The sequence below is a fragment of the Salvia splendens genome, chromosome 3, assembly GCF_004379255.2.
Source record: "Salvia splendens isolate huo1 chromosome 3, SspV2, whole genome shotgun sequence".
Taxonomy (NCBI): Eukaryota; Viridiplantae; Streptophyta; class Magnoliopsida; order Lamiales; family Lamiaceae; genus Salvia; species Salvia splendens.
The window spans coordinates 1497612-1517995 of NC_056034.1; the positions used below are offsets into that span (position 1 = coordinate 1497612).

At 42.5% G+C, this 20384-nt stretch overlaps 1 protein-coding gene across 1 annotated transcript; it reads right to left on the reverse strand.

Moving 5' to 3' along the window:
* Positions 1 to 18093: 18093 nt before the first annotated feature.
* Positions 18094 to 19361, reverse strand: LOC121793656 (dof zinc finger protein DOF3.1-like). The gene has a single exon (XM_042191696.1). It carries the CDS (start codon positions 18976 to 18978, stop codon positions 18292 to 18294), a length of 687 nt encoding a protein of 228 aa, XP_042047630.1. The 5' UTR covers positions 18979 to 19361; the 3' UTR covers positions 18094 to 18291.
* Between the last annotated feature and the right edge of the window lie 1023 nt (positions 19362 to 20384).

A 20384-nucleotide genomic window follows, 5' to 3' on the forward strand; every position in this document is an offset into this window, starting at 1 on the left:
GATCTTATAATGAAAATTATGTTTACCTAATCGAATTAGACTTGCTAATTAGGTGTGACAAATTCTTTAAATTATATCGAAATCAAGTAATTATTTTAATTTTGAAGCTATATCAGCCCGACTAATCAAAAGATTTATAAAGATCGACACTTTATTTAATCATAAAGTTAGGAACTTAGGTTGCTGATGTTTTTATTTGAGTGGTTGTTTAGTTGGCTGGTCTTTGATCTATAAAAAAAGTAGCACTTGACAATTTGCAATTTCTTTTGTAATATGCACTAAATTGGCCAACCCTAGCCATTTAATTTTATTTTCATATTAACTTGTAAGAGCATTCACTACGCGGCGCGCCGGCGTCCCGCGACCCGTCCCGGAGAGACGGGTCCGTCGCGCGCCGCGTTGCAGCATCCGTCCCGTCCCGCGTCACGTGTCGACGAGACACGCGACGGGCTGTCTCGCCACGCGCTTATGCGACGTGGCGCGACCCGGCGTCGTGCGTGACACCCACTCGTCGGCCCGCGAGTGGGCGTTGTCACGTGCTGACGCAATAAATATTTTTTTAAAAAATTCAAATTTTTTTTAAACAAAATAAAAAATAAAAATAAAAAATTTTCTAACGGTAATAATACTTTTTTTGTTTTTTATTTTTAAATTAATTTTTTTACTCTATAAATACTCCTACACTCATCCTCATTTCACACACAACTACACATCTATTCTTCTATCATCTCAATTTCCTCTCAAATTTCCTCTCATCACAAGATGTCCGGCGAAGGCAACTACGGCGGCTCCGGCTCCGACGGGTGGGATCTCAACGCCTTCGGCGATTGGGAGACCATGATCAACACACTGGGCGGTTCCAGTGCGTCGACGCCGGGGACCCAGGGTTCGGCGACGCCGGGGGGGTACCAACCACCCAACTTTGACGTTGATGCATATGCCCGTCCCTCCGCCCCGCGGTATTCGCAGGGATTATCCCAGATCCGGGAGGATTTTCCCATTGATCCAATGCTGGGAGTAGGCCGAGGCGGTGGAGGTGGGCGAGGCGATGTACAACCCCAGTCGGGCGAGGACGAGGAGGAGGAGGAAGAAGAGGATCTAGGCCGGCATCCGTACAGCAACCACGAAACGCTGGCGGTGTACAACGCCTGGATCACCGTCTCGTACGATCCCATCGTCGGGAATCAACAACCCTGGAAGTGTTTCTGGGAAAAGGTCTGCGAGGTCTACCACCAGGAAAAGCCGAAAGGCTCCTGCAAGCGCAAATATAAAATGCTCCGCTCTCACTTTGACCGAGTCGACCGACAGGTCAAAAAATTCTGCGGCCTCTACTCGGCCGAAGCGGAGCGCTACCAAAGCGGCGCCACGACAACCGACATTTTGACGTCCGCTTTGAGAGCCTACTACCAGGACACCCGTCAACAATTCAGATTTGTTGATGTTTGGCAGGCCGTGAAGGACGAGGAACGGTGGGCCGGCGGTTTCCTCTCCAGCTCGGGCTCAAACTCGAAGCACACGAAGCATACGACGAGTGGCCAATACTCGTCTGGTGGTGACACCGCTGAGGGCATCAGCCCACATGAGGCTGAATCGCAGGAGTTTGCAGGTACGGTCGGCGATGCTGGAGGATCCAGCCGTGGGCGCCGTCGGCCGCAAGGGACGAAGGCGGCGAAAGCGGCTAGAGCGAGGAAGGGCCGAGGTGAATCAAGCCAGGCGGCCTTGGGATCGGGCTCGCGGGGAGGCTCGGACACACTTATGGTGGCGTACATGACCGCCACAATGGCGGACACTTCCCGCTTCTCGCACGCCCAATTCGCGGCCTGGTGGAACGAAATTGTGCATATGGCAGCACAACTTGGCCTTCCGACTCCCTCTCAACCTCGACCGCCTCCGGAGGATGATTAGCCGGCGGAGTAGTTTTTTTATTTTCTTTAAATTTGTATTTTAAATTATGTTGTGTGTTTTTTAATAAAGTGTATTTTTTAATAAAGTGTGTTTGTTTTAATTGAATTGGATTGGAAAAAAAATAAAAAATTAAATTAAATGAATAGTAATTTAAGGGACGGAATAAGGGACGGTTAAGAGACGGAGGGTTGCAGGTTCCGTCCCTTAGTTAAGGGATGGAGGAATAATTTACCGTGAGACCCTCAAATAGTAGTTTAAGGGACGGTAAGGGGACGGTGGAGGGACAGCGTAGCGTAGTGGATGGGCTAAGTGTTTTTTTATTGTTAACCTTTAATTTGGTCAATTACATAGTGCAGCACTTTTAACCATTAAGTACTTTCTAGAAGGAATTTTTGGGTACATGCTACTACTAATTAAAAATCATTGACTAATGATTATCTTAATTTGTTTTTCATGCAAAAAACCCAAATTATATATATATATATAAATTGTCCGCTAATGATGTGTGGAATATTTGTGTCACGCCCGCATTTCCTAAGGATAGGAAGTACGGTGGACCGCGACTAGGGGAGGAATAAAGAAGCGGGGAAGAAAGGGGAGAACAGGAATATTTGACCCAAAAGCATTTATTAAAAAGAAGTTCACTTCAAACATTGTACTAAGAAGACATTTCTAAAGTTAATGTAAACAGAGTTAAATAAAAACAATGTATCGGATTACAAAGCAGCGGAAAAGACCCAAAAGACAGATGATGCCGGGTATGACGACACGACACCATCCAAAAGACCAAGTAAAACACTCATTTGGCTTTCACTGCTCAACATCCGTCATCCCCATCGCCGCTCAACCTGCACATTAAGAAAACAACATGCAGGGCTGAGTACTTATTGCACTCAGTGGACACACGCCAAAATCATAGTTTGTCATGCCACATCAGTGTAACCTTGGGGTTTTAAGTGTAAGAAAGTAACCCAAGTACACAAAATATATTTCATAAATTCGACTGCGCAGTCATTTTCAGATATTGCCACCCTTATTCCCACTATCATACACTATCTGATCCAACCATGACAAGGGGCGTGGCCACACCCCAGGTCAACTAGACCGGCCAACTTGCTCTCAGATGGCTCCCGGTCTCGTGTACACTAGCCTGAGGGTTCGCAGCCCAACAGACCCGAATTCGATTAAACATATGTGGTAAACCACTTCAGATAGGTTTCAAAACAAAACAATTGGCAAGACAAACAGTTCACCTCCATAAACATTTCCGGAACAAAGTCCGTATTTAAAGATAACCCACATAAAAGTAGGGTAGAAAAGCCCACCTCGATTGCTTAGCTTTTAAAACAGTTCCCTTCAACCACACTTTCCTCGTAAAAGATCACCCTTTTTGAAAGATAAATAAATCATGATTAGAGTCAGGGTAGACGATGTTTAAACGACAATGCATGATTCCTACGTGGACGACTTCAACATCTAGCACGTTACACGAACACACACTTAACAACATCTCATAAGCCAAACACACAAAGACACGCCCGAAAACACACCCCGCACGCACCCGACACGCATACGACGTACTCAAAACGCGCACACGACACACACACAACACTCAAACTCCTGGCATACCCTTACTGTGCAACGGCTCACTTGGCTCGGAAAAGGTTCGGAAAAAGCTCGGAAAAAGGATCGGCGTCTCGGCCTGGCTCGGTGTCTCGGCCACCTGGCTCGGCACCTCGGCCGACCGTCTCGGCCGCCTGGCTCGGCACCTCGGCCGACCGTCTCGGCCGCCTGGCTCGGCACCTCGGCCGACCGTCTCGGCCGCCTGGCTCGGCACCTCGGCCGCCTGTCTCGGCACAGCTCGGCACCTGTCTCGGCACAGCTCGGCACCTGTCTCGGCACAGCTCGGCACTTGTCTCGGCACAGCTCGGCACCTGTCTCGGCACAGCTCGGCACCCGTCTCGGCACAGTCCAGTGTACACTCACTTTCCTCCAACCTCCGATTCTCAAACCCTAAACGACATTCACACCACACCTCCTACGTCCCAAAACACACCCAAACACCTGGGTCATCCCTTCAAAACTCTCCACAACACTGCCCTAGGCCGAACCCTACAACTCTCGGCCAACACACACGAAACCCTCGAACCAAACACTGATTTTCCCGAGCCATCTCTTGGCCAAACACACCCACATGCTTCACAAAACACAACACTCAGAAACACACCCAAAGCACACACAAACATCACCCAGAACACACCACACGCAGAACTGCGCAGTTTACTTGCAAAAATCATAGTAAAATCATACGACATCCAATGAAGCTGAAATTTACACACCACACCGAAGACACATCCAAGTTTATACGGTTAAAATTTCGTACCAAAAGGAGATCGTTTGCTCAGTCAAAACGGGGTCGGAACCCACTGTCAGTTACTAACAAAACATGCTCGACAACAACACATAATCACAAAACCTATTCAGCATCTAAACCTTCCCAAAACGTCCTACATGCATGTTTTTCGAATTAAACGAGAGTTGAGGCCTTGTATTACCTTTCCCGGATAGTTCAACGTAGTGTAAAAGCTTTACTTCCTCTTACGACTCCGATTCACGACGAAGGAGGGTATCACCTTGAGGAATCCAAGAAGATGATGAGAGGGAGTGAATGGAAGAAGGTAAAAACCGAGAGGGAGAAGGGAGGAAGCTTACCGGTGTTGAGATTGTGAGGGAGAAGAGAGAACCGATGATTGATTGTGATTGGGAAGGGAAAGATATCGGTTTTGTGGGAGTGGGGGGGGGGGATTGAGAAGATCGTGGGGTGAGGGAGAGAACCGAGAGGGAGAGGGAGAGAGAGAGAGAGAGATATTTAATTTATTAATTAGGATATTAATTTGCTTTTCAAAAACCATAAACTAAATATTCACACCCATAAATAATGTAAAACAAATAAAACATACCACACCATATCTTAAACAAGATATTCACAAAAAGCAAACACCCCTTAATTAAAAAAAACGGACATTACATTCCTCCCACCTTAAAAAAAATTTCGTCCCGAAATTTCCCTAGATTACTCAAACAGCTCCGGAAACTTCTCTCTCATCTTATCTTCTAATTCCCATGTTGCTTCTTCGACTCCATGATTCCTCCACCGTACTTTCACCGAAGCAATTGACTTATTCCTCAATTCTTGCACCCTTCGATCCAAAATGGCCTCGGGCTTCTCCTCATAACTTAGATCGGGATTTAGGACCATCATCTCTTCTTGGTGAACGATGTGTGTGGGGTCAAACACGTACTTCCTCAATTGTGACACATGGAAGACGTTGTGCACATTTCCAAAGCTTGGTGGTAGAGCCAACCTGTATGCTACCACGCCGACTCTATCCAAAATCTCGTATGGACCAATAAATCGGGGTCTCAGCTTTCCCTTCACTCCAAAACGAGTTATTCCCTTAGAAGGGGAAACTTTCAGAAAGACCTTTTCCCCGACCTCGAACTGTAACTCGGTCCTTCGAACATCCGCATAAGATTTCTGTCGATCTTGTGCCTCCTTGATCCTCCCACGGATTTGTCGGACAATCTCTATCATCTCTTCTACAGAGTCTGGTCCGAGAATTCTTCTCTCACCCACTTCATCCCAATAAAGTGGCGATCTACACTTCTTTCCATACAAGGCCTCATATGGGGCCATCTTGATAGTCGCCTGGTAACTATTGTTGTACGCGAATTCAACCAATGGCAACACTTCTTCCCAACCCCAGCCTCGATCAAGCACCACGGCTCGTAGCATGTCCTCCAAGGCTTGTATCGTTCTCTCCGACTGCCCGTCGGTTTGAGGGTGGAAAGCTGTACTGAAATTCAACTTAGTCCCCAACTCGCGTTGCAGGCTTGTCCAAAATCTAGAAGTGAATTTAGCATCACGATCAGATGTGATTGTCGCTGGAACTCCATGCAAGCGTATAATCTCCCGTACATATACCTTAGCCAACTGGTCGGATCCATAAGTAGCGCGAACCGGTACAAAGTGGGCAGATTTGGTGAGACGATCTATAATCACCCAAATCACCGTGTTCCCTCGCTGGGATTTTGGCAGTCCTATCACAAAGTCCATTGTAATATGTTCCCACTTCCATTCCGGAATCTCGAGGGGTTGCAATTTCCCATAGGGCCGTTGGTGTAGCGCCTTTACTTGTTGACATGCCAGGCATCTCTCCACAAATGCCGCAACATGCTTTTTCATACCGTTCCACCAAAACTGTCTTTTCAAGTCTTGATACATTTTGGTGCTCCCTGGATGAGCAGCGTATGGGGTTTCATGTGCTTCTCTCATGATTTCCATCCTCAGGCCTTCATCCTTGGGCACACACAACCTTCCCTTGTAGGTGAGACCGTTATTCGCTGCCTCACGGAAACTTCCGGGTTCACCCGTCCTCACTTCTGAGCGAATCCTTTCTAGTAGCGTATCTCGCCGTTGAGCTTCCACAATTCTGGCTCTTAAGTCGGGTTCCATCACCAACGTGGCTACTATCCCTTCCACAGTCTCGGGCATTCTCACCACTTCCAAGCGCATCTTACTGAACTCTTGGATTATACTCTCCTCGATAGTAAGAAAGGTGGCCAGCTGAGATTGAGACTTCCTACTAAGAGCATCGGCCACTACGTTTGCTTTTCCCGGATGGTAATTTATACCACAATCGTAGTCCTTTACCAACTCGAGCCACCTACGTTGGCGCATATTCAGCTCCTTTTGCTCAAAGAAGTACTTTAGACTCTTATGGTCCGTGTATATCTCACAACGGACTCCATAGAGATGGTGTCTCCAGATCTTCAAAGCATGCACCACAGCTGCCAGTTCCAAGTCATGCGTCGGATAATTCAGTTCATGGGGCTTCAATTGTCTCGATGCATATGCAATCACTTTCCCCTTCTGCATAAGCACACATCCCAGTCCCACCTTCGACGCATCCGTATATACCGCATAGTCAGTCTCTGGCTCCGGCACAGCTAGGATTGGTGCGGTGGTCAATTTCTCCTTCAACAACTGAAAGCTCGCCTCACATTCTGGCGTCCAAATCATCTTGACTCCCATTTTCAGTTGTTGCGTCATTGGCCTTGCTATCTTCGAGAATCCCTCGATGAATCTTCGATAATAGCCCGCCAGTCCTAAAAAGCTTCGGATTTCGTTTTGTGTAGAAGGTGACTTCCACTCCTGCACCGCTTCTACCTTGGCCGGATCTACACGAATTCCATCTGAAGTTACTACATGTCCAAGAAAATTTACTTCCTTGAGCCAAAACTCGCATTTACTGAACTTGGCATATAGTTTCTCGTCCCTTAGAGTTGCTAGGACGGTTCTCAAGTGCTCTTTTGTGCTCCTCCTCGTTCTTTGAGTAAACAAGCACGTCATCGATGAAAACCAGGACAAACCGATCCAGAAATGGATGGAACACGCGGTTCATAAGGTCCATGAACACTGCCGGGGCGTTCGTCAGTCCAAAAGGCATTACAACGAACTCATAATGACCATATCTTGTTCGAAAAGCTGTCTTGGGTACATCTTCTCGCCGAACCCTCAGCTGATGGTACCCAGACCTCAAATCCATCTTAGAGAAGACTCCTGCCCCTCGAAGTTGGTCAAACAAGTCGTCTATCCTTGGTAGTGGATACTTGTTCTTCAGCGTTAGTTTGTTTAGCTCCCGATAGTCGATGCACATCCTCATCGTTCCATCCTTCTTCTTTACAAACAACACTGGTGCTCCCCATGGCGACACGCTAGGTCTAATGAATCCCAATTCCAGTAGCTCTTGTAGTTGCACCTTAAGCTCCTCCAACTCTTTTGGCGCCATCCTATAAGGTGCTTTGGATATTGGTGCCGATCCGGGCTCCAGATCGATCGTGAATTCTACTTGCCTGTCGGGTGGGGGTCCCGGCAATGCATCGGGGAAGACATCGGGATATTCACTCACTATCGCCACATCTTCTATCTTCCTGTCTTTCTTCTCCTCCCCATTCAAATAAACAAGGTACGCTGGACATCCCTTCCTCATCATTGTAGTGGCTTGCAGCGCAGAGATAATGGACTTGCGTCGGCTCATTGGGACTCCGTGAAACTTCATCGGCTCTTTTCCGGGGGTTTCAAACGAAATTTCCCTTTCTCTACAATGAAGGGTAACGTGGTTCTCCGCTAACCAATCCATACCCAAGATTATGTCTACGCTACCCATCGTCATTATTTGCAAATTATAAGCCACTAAACTGAGTTCACCTATTCCAAAGTTCACACATGCACAAGATCGGGATATATCTATAGCCCCGCCTACCGGTGAGGTCACACTCATAGTGGGTTCGGTCTTAACAGTAGGTAATTCCAAAGTATCCACACAAGACGTTGATATAAAGGAATGCGACGCACCCGTATCAAACAAGACAACTATAGGCATATTGAGAAGTGTGCCCATACCTGCCAAGTTTCCTTGCTCAAAGGTTTCTTTCCCGTTTGCCGGCTGTTTCCCCTTCAAGGCGTAGGCCCTTGCTTGCGATGGTAATCCTTGGCGGCGTTGTTGCGGTGGAGGTGCAGGTAGTGCCTGGGATTGTGGACGGAAACCTAGCTGGTTCTGTCTCGTTCCCGTTCCCCTGTTCTTATTTGGGCAGCTTCGGAAGTAATGGCCACTTCCACCACAGTTGAAGCACCTAGGGTCTCGACACTCCCCGGCGTGGTACTTGAAGCACCTTCCACATTGAGGGTTCCTCGGCGGAAAGTTTGCCCTCGGTTGGAAAGTATTCTGTCTCCCGCCATTGTAGGGTGGGTTCCTCATGTGTTGTGGCCTCTTACCACCATACTGAGCCTGGTCACCATCCCACCTCCTCTTCTCTTGGTGGCCCGGCTGAGCTTGTAGAGGTGTCGCGTTTGTTGTTGCCACAACTCTTGGCTTAGGGAGTGCATCTTCCACGTCCAGTGCACAAGTCAAGATCTCCGAGTAGGAGAGTTCTCCTCGACAGGCCAATGCGGCCTTTATCTCATCTCTGAGCCCGGCCCGGAACTTCACCGCCCATTTCTCATCGGTGTCCATCAACTCGGGCGCATATCGTGCCATCTGCGCGAGGGCTCGGTCATACTCGGTTACAGTCATTCGGCCTTGGCTTAGTGTGTGGAACTCTACCACCTTGGCCCGTCTGTACGTCTTTGGAACATACTTGTTATCGATCTCTACTTTAAACTCCTCCCATGTTAGCGCCTCCAGGCGGGCAGGATTCATAGTTCTTTGCCGAGTCTCCCACCAGTAATCGGCAGCACCTGACAGTTGAAAGGTAGCACCAGCAATGCGCTCCCTATCTGTGCACTCCATGACCCTGAAGATACGCTCAAGGCCGCGTATCCACTCTTCCGCTTTGGATGGGTCTCCTTGTCCGTCAAATTTTGGGGGATTCTGCCTTGAGAACGTAACTATGAATCTTTCTTGTTGAGGCGGGGGTGGAGGTGGTGGTGGTGGAGGTGGTGGAGGTGGTGCCTCCACGTTGGGTCCTTGTCGTGGTTGGCGTGCACGTCTTGGCGGCATTCTGATTCAATATCCAAAAAGTGTTACTACAATTCTCATCCAAAATTACCACTTTCTCAAAATTTTCTTATAAAATCTTCATGTAGTATAAGATGCAACACATAGGATATATATATCAAAATCCAAATTCTCATTAAAAGAAAGAAGGCCAACATTGTTCCCAAGAGTAGATCGTACTGAAAGCAAAAACTGAAAAGACAACGAACTATTCTAATTCTAGACTACGACTCTATCATCCTCATCCATAGGCCCTTCCTCCGGGTCTTCGTCGTCGTCCTCCTCGGAGTTCCCTGGCAGAGCCTCCTCATAAACATCTTCATACCCTTGTTCACCCTCGTACATGCTCACATACTTGTCCTGATACACGACCCTCTCTTCCACCTCCTGTGGGGGCTGCTCCTCTCGAGAGTCCACCAGTGCACAATACACGGCTTTCCGAAAGCCAGCCATGTCACCCACCATGTCATCGGTAGCGGGCTCATTCCACGTGTACCTCCTCGCCGTTCTTTCGGCCCACTCCTTCCAGTTATCGGGAAGCAAATCTATTAGCTTCTCAATGCCGTCATGCTCTGTCACTCCGAACTCCTGAGCTGCCCTCCAGAGGGTGTCGAAGTGTGCCACGAACTCGATCAACGGTACGTGATCCTTCTTCCGGTACACTCTATAATCCCTGAGCACCCTCTGTGCCCTAAGTCTATCGCGATCACTCCGTCGCGCGGTTCGGAACATACGCGCCATCTATAGAAAAATAGAAACAACCGCCTCGCGTATAAAAACAGAGTGCATAACCGAAGAAGAGAGAGAGAGTGTGTGCAGACGTATCGATGTTCTAAATCCAAGCCCGCTGGTGTTCAAAGGCCAAAAGCTCTTATCTATCATAGGTCCAAGAAGCACTAGTGAAATTCTATCACGTCTAAGTTCAAACATTCAAAAGGCCAACACATACTCACATAAAAGCTCACATCAACATTCACGTCATCATATCATCACACATCAGCCACATGCTTTCATATAAGTTCATCATACATCAACAGTTCATAACACCATAACAGTTCATAACTCAAATAATTTCCAACTTTTCCACATCACTTTGTACCCTTCCACATGTCTCAACATTTACTTAAACTTTACATAAAAATCATTTTCAACACCAAAATCACAATTTCCTCCACTTCCATATACTTTCCAAAATTTCAAAATTTTCATTACCTCATTTCAGGTTGAGTGCGATGAGTCGGATGTTGAGCCAATGACACTTTTGAAAACTTACTCCAGTCAGAAAAAGAATTTTTTGGGTCCAGAGCAGAAAGAGAAAACCTAGGCTCTGATACCACTCTGTCACGCCCGCATTTCCTAAGGATAGGAAGTACGGTGGACCGCGACTAGGGGAGGAATAAAGAAGCGGGGAAGAAAGGGGAGAACAGGAATATTTGACCCAAAAGCATTTATTAAAAAGAAGTTCACTTCAAACATTGTACTAAGAAGACATTTCTAAAGTTAATGTAAACAGAGTTAAATAAAAACAATGTATCGGATTACAAAGCAGCGGAAAAGACCCAAAAGACAGATGATGCCGGGTATGACGACACGACACCATCCAAAAGACCAAGTAAAACACTCATTTGGCTTTCACTGCTCAACATCCGTCATCCCCATCGCCGCTCAACCTGCACATTAAGAAAACAACATGCAGGGCTGAGTACTTATTGCACTCAGTGGACACACGCCAAAATCATAGTTTGTCATGCCACATCAGTGTAACCTTGGGGTTTTAAGTGTAAGAAAGTAACCCAAGTACACAAAATATATTTCATAAATTCGACTGCGCAGTCATTTTCAGATATTGCCACCCTTATTCCCACTATCATACACTATCTGATCCAACCATGACAAGGGGCGTGGCCACACCCCAGGTCAACTAGACCGGCCAACTTGCTCTCAGATGGCTCCCGGTCTCGTGTACACTAGCCTGAGGGTTCGCAGCCCAACAGACCCGAATTCGATTAAACATATGTGGTAAACCACTTCAGATAGGTTTCAAAACAAAACAATTGGCAAGACAAACAGTTCACCTCCATAAACATTTCCGGAACAAAGTCCGTATTTAAAGATAACCCACATAAAAGTAGGGTAGAAAAGCCCACCTCGATTGCTTAGCTTTTAAAACAGTTCCCTTCAACCACACTTTCCTCGTAAAAGATCACCCTTTTTGAAAGATAAATAAATCATGATTAGAGTCAGGGTAGACGATGTTTAAACGACAATGCATGATTCCTACGTGGACGACTTCAACATCTAGCACGTTACACGAACACACACTTAACAACATCTCATAAGCCAAACACACAAAGACACGCCCGAAAACACACCCCGCACGCACCCGACACGCATACGACGTACTCAAAACGCGCACACGACACACACACAACACTCAAACTCCTGGCATACCCTTACTGTGCAACGGCTCACTTGGCTCGGAAAAGGTTCGGAAAAAGCTCGGAAAAAGGATCGGCGTCTCGGCCTGGCTCGGTGTCTCGGCCGCCTGGCTCGGCACCTCGGCCGACCGTCTCGGCCGCCTGGCTCGGCACCTCAGCCGACCGTCTCGGCCGCCTGGCTCGGCACCTCGGCCGCCTGGCTCGGCACCTCGGCCGCCTGTCTCGGCACAGCTCGGCACCTGTCTCGGCACAGCTCGGCACCTGTCTCGGCACAGCTCGGCACCTGTCTCGGCACAGCTCGGCACCTGTCTCGGCACAGCTCGGCACCCGTCTCGGCACAGTCCAGTGTACACTCACTTTCCTCCAACCTCCGATTCTCAAACCCTAAACGACATTCACACCACACCTCCTACGTCCCAAAACACACCCAAACACCTGGGTCATCCCTTCAAAACTCTCCACAACACTGCCCTAGGCCAAACCCTACAACTCTCGGCCAACACACACGAAACCCTCGAACCAAACACTGATTTTCCCGAGCCATCTCTTGGCCAAACACACCCACATGCTTCACAAAACACAACACTCAGAAACACACCCAAAGCACACACAAACATCACCCAGAACACACCACACGCAGAACTGCGCAGTTTACTTGCAAAAATCATAGTAAAATCATACGACATCCAATGAAGCTGAAATTTACACACCACACCGAAGACACATCCAAGTTTATACGGTTAAAATTTCGTACCAAAAGGAGATCGTTTGCTCAGTCAAAACGGGGTCGGAACCCACTGTCAGTTACTAACAAAACATGCTCGACAACAACACATAATCACAAAACCTATTCAGCATCTAAACCTTCCCAAAACGTCCTACATGCATGTTTTTCGAATTAAACGAGAGTTGAGGCCTTGTATTACCTTTCCCGGATAGTTCAACGTAGTGTAAAAGCTTTACTTCCTCTTACGACTCCGATTCACGACGAAGGAGGGTATCACCTTGAGGAATCCAAGAAGATGATGAGAGGGAGTGAATGGAAGAAGGTAAAAACCGAGAGGGAGAAGGGAGGAAGTTTACCGGTGTTGAGATTGTGAGGGAGAAGAGAGAACCGATGATTGATTGTGATTGGGAAGGGAAAGATATCGGTTTTGTGGGAGTGGGGGGGGGGGGTTGAGAAGATCGTGGGGTGAGGGAGAGAACCGAGAGGGAGAGGGAGAGAGAGAGAGAGAGATATTTAATTTATTAATTAGGATATTAATTTGCTTTTCAAAAACCATAAACTAAATATTCACACCCATAAATAATGTAAAACAAATAAAACATACCACACCATATCTTAAACAAGATATTCACAAAAAGCAAACACCCCTTAATTAAAAAAAAACGGACATTACAATTTGCTAGTGTTGTGACTGAAATTTGAAATGTGTGACAAACGAAACGTATGGTTATGACTAAAAATTTGGGATTGAGCTGATAGGATGATAAAATAATCACTTCTAATCCAATATTTACTTTAATTAATTAATTAATTAATTTAAAGATTCACTGAAAATAAACACCCAAAATCATACACCTCCTTAATAATGCCACTGCTAGTGAGGGGTGATTCATCTCGTAGCTGATTCAATAGTTGTCATGTCAACTTTTATTTGGAAAAATATAGTACTACTAAATTTTATATGTGGAGAATTTTAAAGTAAAATCGGGAAACAAAATCGTTGTGATGTCAAGATCCATATTAAAAACTAGTCAATTAATTCTTGTTTTATGAAATCATGGTGCTTTTTTCCCTAAGGAAAGCTTATTGTGATTCAAAGGAGCCAACTTTTTCAAAATCGTGTACAATCAATCAGATTTGCACTCTCTTTGTACAATTATTGAACACTTTTTTATTTAGGTGACTGAAGAAAATTTTAATTGGAAATTTGAAGAAAGTTGTGTATTAATTTTAGCAGTTAACGGAATAATAGGTAAGTTACATTTTTTTCTTTTTAGATCATTAATTTGAGTACAGTTTTTTCTCTACTAACCTTAACCTACAAAAAAAAAATGACTACTAAATTTGATTGATAACTTCAATATCCACAAAAATAATCATGTTTTATCATTTGGCTCATTTAACAAAATTAGCTTGATCTATTTATCAGTTTTTCTCTCTACTGAGATGGATCATATAATCCACTAACAATATTTCGTCAATCACTTTTTATCATTCTTACTTTATTAATTTTGCATTAAACTTGTGTTGTTCCTACCAAATCTATTTTTTGTGTGGACAGAGATAAAATTTTAAAATTAGTTTAAATCTATTTATTGTAAGTTTATCTCAGCAATGAGATGGATTATATTTTTACCTAAAATTATTTCAACCGTTTCTTATCTTTATTTATCTTTTACTTTATCAATTTTGTCTTAGTACTCTATCATGTGATGATATCTACTGCCAAGACTATTTTTCATCAAAAAAGTAGTAGTATTTGATTTCTAATTTGTTGCGATTCAATAGTATTAAATAAATTAATCATTATAATTAATATCGGGCGTCACAAAAGGATAATTGGTAGAGGCTGAGATGGGCTCAGATGGGCCTAGAAGCATAAGCGCCTAATATGATAATTTTTGGGCCTTTCAAGTTTGTCTAACGTGTAATATTATTATAAGTAATAAAAGAACGTTTTTAATAATAAAATGCCTAATCTAACGAGTCGTATGAATTTTGAGATTAATTGATCATCTATACTCGTGCAAATATTCAATCATATATTTATTTTTAATTTAAAAAAGGTATTTTTAAACTAAAGACTCATTGTCGTGGAGCTTTAACAAGAAGGGCTTCTTACCAATATATTTGTGCAATCAGCCCATCAAAAGCTTTACTCGGCCCATGTTTGCAATAATAATTTTGGAGGTTTTCTTTAATTTATTTGAGCATAACTAATTGAAATTTAGACGCATGTTTAAATTAATTAATTTTTGGTAAATGCATTTATTCTGGCAGCTCAAATTGTCAATATGGGTCAAATCAATTTTATATGTCATGTCAATTGTATTAATATGTCAAAACTAATCATATTATTTGACTCTAACAGGAATCACGAAGGGACCAGCGATCTTGACTAATTAATAAAATTTGAACGCACTTAAATTCAATATTATATGGACTAATTCTCATAGTCAACTTCCTGAAAAATAATAAATGATGGAGAAAGCACACAAATCCTACTTTCTTGAATTCAAAATTTGTTAGATATATCAAAACTGATTGTAAAATAATTAAAACCACTATTGTAAGTTCTTTGGAACCCTATAAACTCAAAAGAAAATAAAATAAAATTACGATAATAAAAAAACCCGATAAAATAATAAAATGACGATTTCGCAGTTTAAACGATATCAGTTTGACTCGTCGACCTGTTTCATAAACAATGAGCAAATTTTAATTCATTCTATTACAAATTACATTTTCAGTCAGTCTCTGATGAAAATGTATCACGATTCACGGCTTAACCAACTTGCCGACCACACCCACTTTTCTTAACATAGAAATGTTTGCAATAAAATAAAATTTTTAAAGATGAAAAGCTATATACAATGAAGGTGGTGAAAGGGGGGCTAAGATTGTCTCTCAACTATGGGTGACCGTGGCATATAAGCATAATCATAGGGTTGGATTTATTGATCCAAACGCATGCATTAATTTATGATTGTCCAAACTTCAAACCTGCATACTTATATACATATACTTGTCACATAATTAACCAACTTAATTAATATTTTGGGGGCCCCTATGCTCCCTCCTTTGATGGTGGACCATGCACCAATCACCATGGACCATAGACCACCCTCATTTTTTTGCCCTTTTCCTTTAATTTCGATCTACTATTGAATTATTTCAATTTGTTGTGAAAAGGAGCTATAGTTATTTTTAGTTGACTTTTTCTCTATGGTTGATAGTACTTCTTTTTGGCATAATGAAACTAATAAATTTATGTAGCATAGTGTTAATGAAAAATTTATCTCAAAAGACTAGCATATAAGAAAAAAGAATTCATTAGATATATCAATTTGATATATTTTTTTACGCAAACAACGCATGTTCAAGCTGCAACAACTTATCCATGACTTGAATTCCCGACTTATTAATTGCAATGGAAACGTCGCATTCCGCTTCCCATAAATGTACACGCAATTGAGACACACACGTTCACATACAACAACTAGGGCAATTTACATTCCATGTATACAAAAAAAGGTCCACTCTATGAGTTGTCTTGTCCCATTTGTTGTGAGCTATTTAATTTATCATAAAAAAAATATTATTATCACATAAAATACATGCTTACTAAACACTATTATATCAAATATCCTATATGAAATTATTAATTTTAAAAAGATCACAGGCACACATTTATCTATTGGTTGGTGACTGGTGAGTACATCAGTGTGCACATTCAATGCTTCTACAATAACTTCAATAAAACCAGAACTCAATTTTCCATATCAATTTCATCATTTCTCATTTAAATAATATAAGCTGACGTGTGATTCCAAAATGTCCAATATTATCTATTGACTTTGCAACTTAATTTTCAACATTATCCATCTTAGTTGTCACTGAATTGATAGAATTGTGTTCAGACCTCTCTATCGTAAATATCTAGAGAGACAGAAGTTTGTTCAAATTCAAATTTATTGCAAAATTTAATGCCATAATTTGTTCATGAATTACTCACTCTAAGGTATGAAAATTTGATAACTACTCACTCTCACAAAATAACTCAGATTTTTTAATTTTAAGTAACTATTATTTAAATAATTTTTCATTGAATATATATCAAATTAAATAATTTTATGAGGATCTTAACAAATTTGTAATTGCATATATTAACACAAAAAAGTTAAATTGAGTACAAATACAACACTGTAATGCTGCAAGAATGATCATTATAGTGAAACAGGAAATGTGCAAGTTCCGAATGCTCCTCATTCTAGAGGTATTGGAATTAATGATGAAGCACGACATAATTGGTTAATTAGATATTTTTTTTCTTTTATAAGTAGATTAGAGGTATGAGTAATTATAGATAATAGATAAATGAAAAATCTTTATTAATTTTATTTAAAAAAAAGGTTTTGGATTGAGACAATTCTTGGATTGGGTTATTTAAGAGATGGTCCAAAATTTGGGATATAAATAAGGGTGGTCCATATAAGAGACTTGAATTAAATGTGGGCCTAATTGGCCCATTTATCTTAAAAGTGAGCCTACATTGAAATTTAATTCACCATTTATTTATCAACTCAGCACTAATCCAAAAACAAAATTAGGATAATATATTCACCAAGTTGTATTAATCCAAAATTTTTAAATGTGATGAAAATGTGATTCGATCATCTTACTTCATCATAAAGGTTGCATGCATAAATTACATGCAACAAGTAGTAATAAAATTGAGTATTGTATAAATTACAAAAGTTCAAATTTGTATTTTCTTTCTTAGCACTTACTTATGATGTCTCATTACACAACACTAGCTAATAAGCATAGAAATTTTCTATTTCTAGCACATAAATCATAAGCCGAGAACATAAATCGAGAAACAGAACTCATGGATTGGACTCATGAAAATGGTTGTCGGTGTTATTAGCGTCGAAAGTTAGAGGTAGTGCGAGATGATTGGTGAACAATGAACGAAAATAAACTCCAACCATAATGGAATGGGACAGAACTACCATACTATGGATCAACAATTTAGGTAACTGAATGTGGATCTACTATTAAGAGATATAGTTCTTTCAAATTTTACTTCAAAATGCAAGCAAGTAAAATTTGCCAATATCATTTTATTACCACAATGCACTCAGCTTACACTACATTTGAATTTGACGTGGTTTATTCTAAATGCTTTTAATTGGTGGATCCATTCCAAGCATAACTCACAGTCAGAAATCAATATAGCCATAACTCATCAAATCAAAATAATAATAAAAAAACTTAAGAAAATGTGGGTGGCATTGATGTTGATAAAGACAATAGAAATAGAGAAAATCTATTTTTCATAACATATTAGCATTTCCAAAATTAGTAATGCTAGATTGCTAGTACATAAGTCTCAAACATGAAACACACATGAAATCATCAAAGAAAAAAAAGACTAAAAAATCTAAGAATTCTAATATCATGGCCAATGATAGATCCAACTCATGCATTGATCATCTTTCCATCACCAAATGACTTTCATATTCAAACCATATTACATTAGTACTTACTTTACTATACTACATATATATAATCTTGAAATTTGAAAATAAAAATAAAAATAAAAATAAATAATGATTGATGATCCTCTTTCAACATGAATTTTTCACCTTTTTCCACACTACAGAAAAGTTGATCCAGGTGTGTAAATAGCAAGATCAGGCCAACCATTCCCTCCACCACCCCAACAACCACCCTCTCCTCCTCCACCGCCGCCGTCTCCGCCGTGGACGCTCAAGAAACCATCGGCATTGTTGCTAATAACATCACTCTCCACATTCTGACCCGAACCCGGGTCGCCAAACTGACCCGCCATCTGCAACCCGGACCCGCTCGCCCCCAACCCGTCTAGGAAATTACCGAAATGCCCCCCTCCGGAGCCCAAGAGAGAGCCGAATCCGCCGCCCGCCTCCATCAAATTCCCAAACTGCCCCTCGAAATTCTCCCCCTTCGGCGGCGGCGGCTCGGTGGTTTCGCTCTTGCTCTCGTTCGCCGGCGAGGATACGGCGGCGGAGGGGGCGCGTTTTGCGGCGGCGGAGGTGGATGAGGATGAGGAGGAGGAGGAGGCGGCGCGCTTGGAATTCTTCCTGGAGCCGCCGCCGACGGGGATGTTGCGCAAGGCGCCGCCTTTGGTCCAGTAGCGGCGGCAGTTCTTGCAGAAGTGGCGAGGCTGGGAGAGATTGTAGTTGTTGTAGTAGCAGAATTTGGTGTTTGTGGAATCGCAGCGAGGGCATTTCAGGTGTTCTTGCTCTGGAAATTGGGGCTGTGATTGCGCTTTGATCTGTGAATACAGAGATGGGTCTTGCATTTTTTTTTTGTTTATTTTTTCTGGGTCACGAAAAGAATCAATTTTTATTTGATATTTGAGCGAAATTTGTGATCTTGATCACAAATCAAGAAAAAGTTGTGATCTTTTAGGAGATCAGAATATGTGAAGCGGCGAAAAGGGAAGGATCATCAAGAATAAAAAAAGTGGTTTTGGTGAAGTGTTGGTTGATTTCTTGAAATATTTTGAAGGATTTTGGAAGATTGAGATGGTTTTTTGTGTCTGTTTGATGTGAGTGATCTCTGCAAATTTGCATAGAGCTCATCATATATACACTCACATGATTATGGAGAGAGAACACACACACATACACAAAAACAGAGACTTGTGCAAATTTGGTTTATGGGTTAAGTGGGTTGAGTGGAGTGAGGTGAGCATGAGTGATAATGTGGTGGGTGTAGAATTGAATTATTCATTGTATTAAACTCCGTGACAAAAAGAAATGCATCTATTAACAAGGAACGGAGGGAGTAATAATTAGATTGTCTAATTCTTGCCCGGTGTATGCACTAAAGGAACAAATTGCGTAAATAAACCAGATTATTATAATCAAGGTGAGGGGACAACAGAATAATCTGTGGAAAGTGATAAGATTATTCAACAGAATAGGAGATGACCTTAGATTTCCATGTTGGAGTATATTCTCACTTGTCACATTTTATTTTGATGTATCATTCCATTGAATAATATTTCGCCACACATTTTAATAGTATGATCTTATTAATATGCCTATAGAATGTGTTTGTATTAGTAACACAATATACGTTCGCACACGTAATCCACATGCAAAAAGGAGAAGGCTACAATCAATTAATCACTAATCACGTAATTAACAACGATAAACAAGAGGAGCCGTGATTAAGGGAAGCCGAGCCAGATGACAATATGGCTTTTTAGCCGAGCCGAGCCTGCGTGCTAACCAAGCACCGGAAATAGTGATAGATCATCAAGTAAGGGGCATCATTTGTATGGCATAGGGAAGATCTGAGCCGTCCATTTATGAAAGTGGGTTGACCGCAGCCGTCCATCTGTGGGAGGGATACTTGAAGTCGTAAATTTGGGTGGATTCGAGTGGCCGTCATCCAATGGGCCCAATATTCAATAATGAAGGCCCAACACATGGCACCACCCCCCTCCCATCATATGTAATGTGTGTGTATATTTACGCAACCGTCGCGGATCTAAAAAATGAAACTCGTGCCGCTAGATATACTAAAAATGTCGTTGTGGTCATTGGAAGAAACGTGGCGGGCGTCATTGGCGATGAACGAAAATTAACCCTAATCTCGAATCAAATTTAATGAAATTTTCGATCCTCTTGTACTGGTGATGAAATTTAATCAAATTAACCAAAACCCAATTGGATCGGCGATTTTTCGAACCTACAT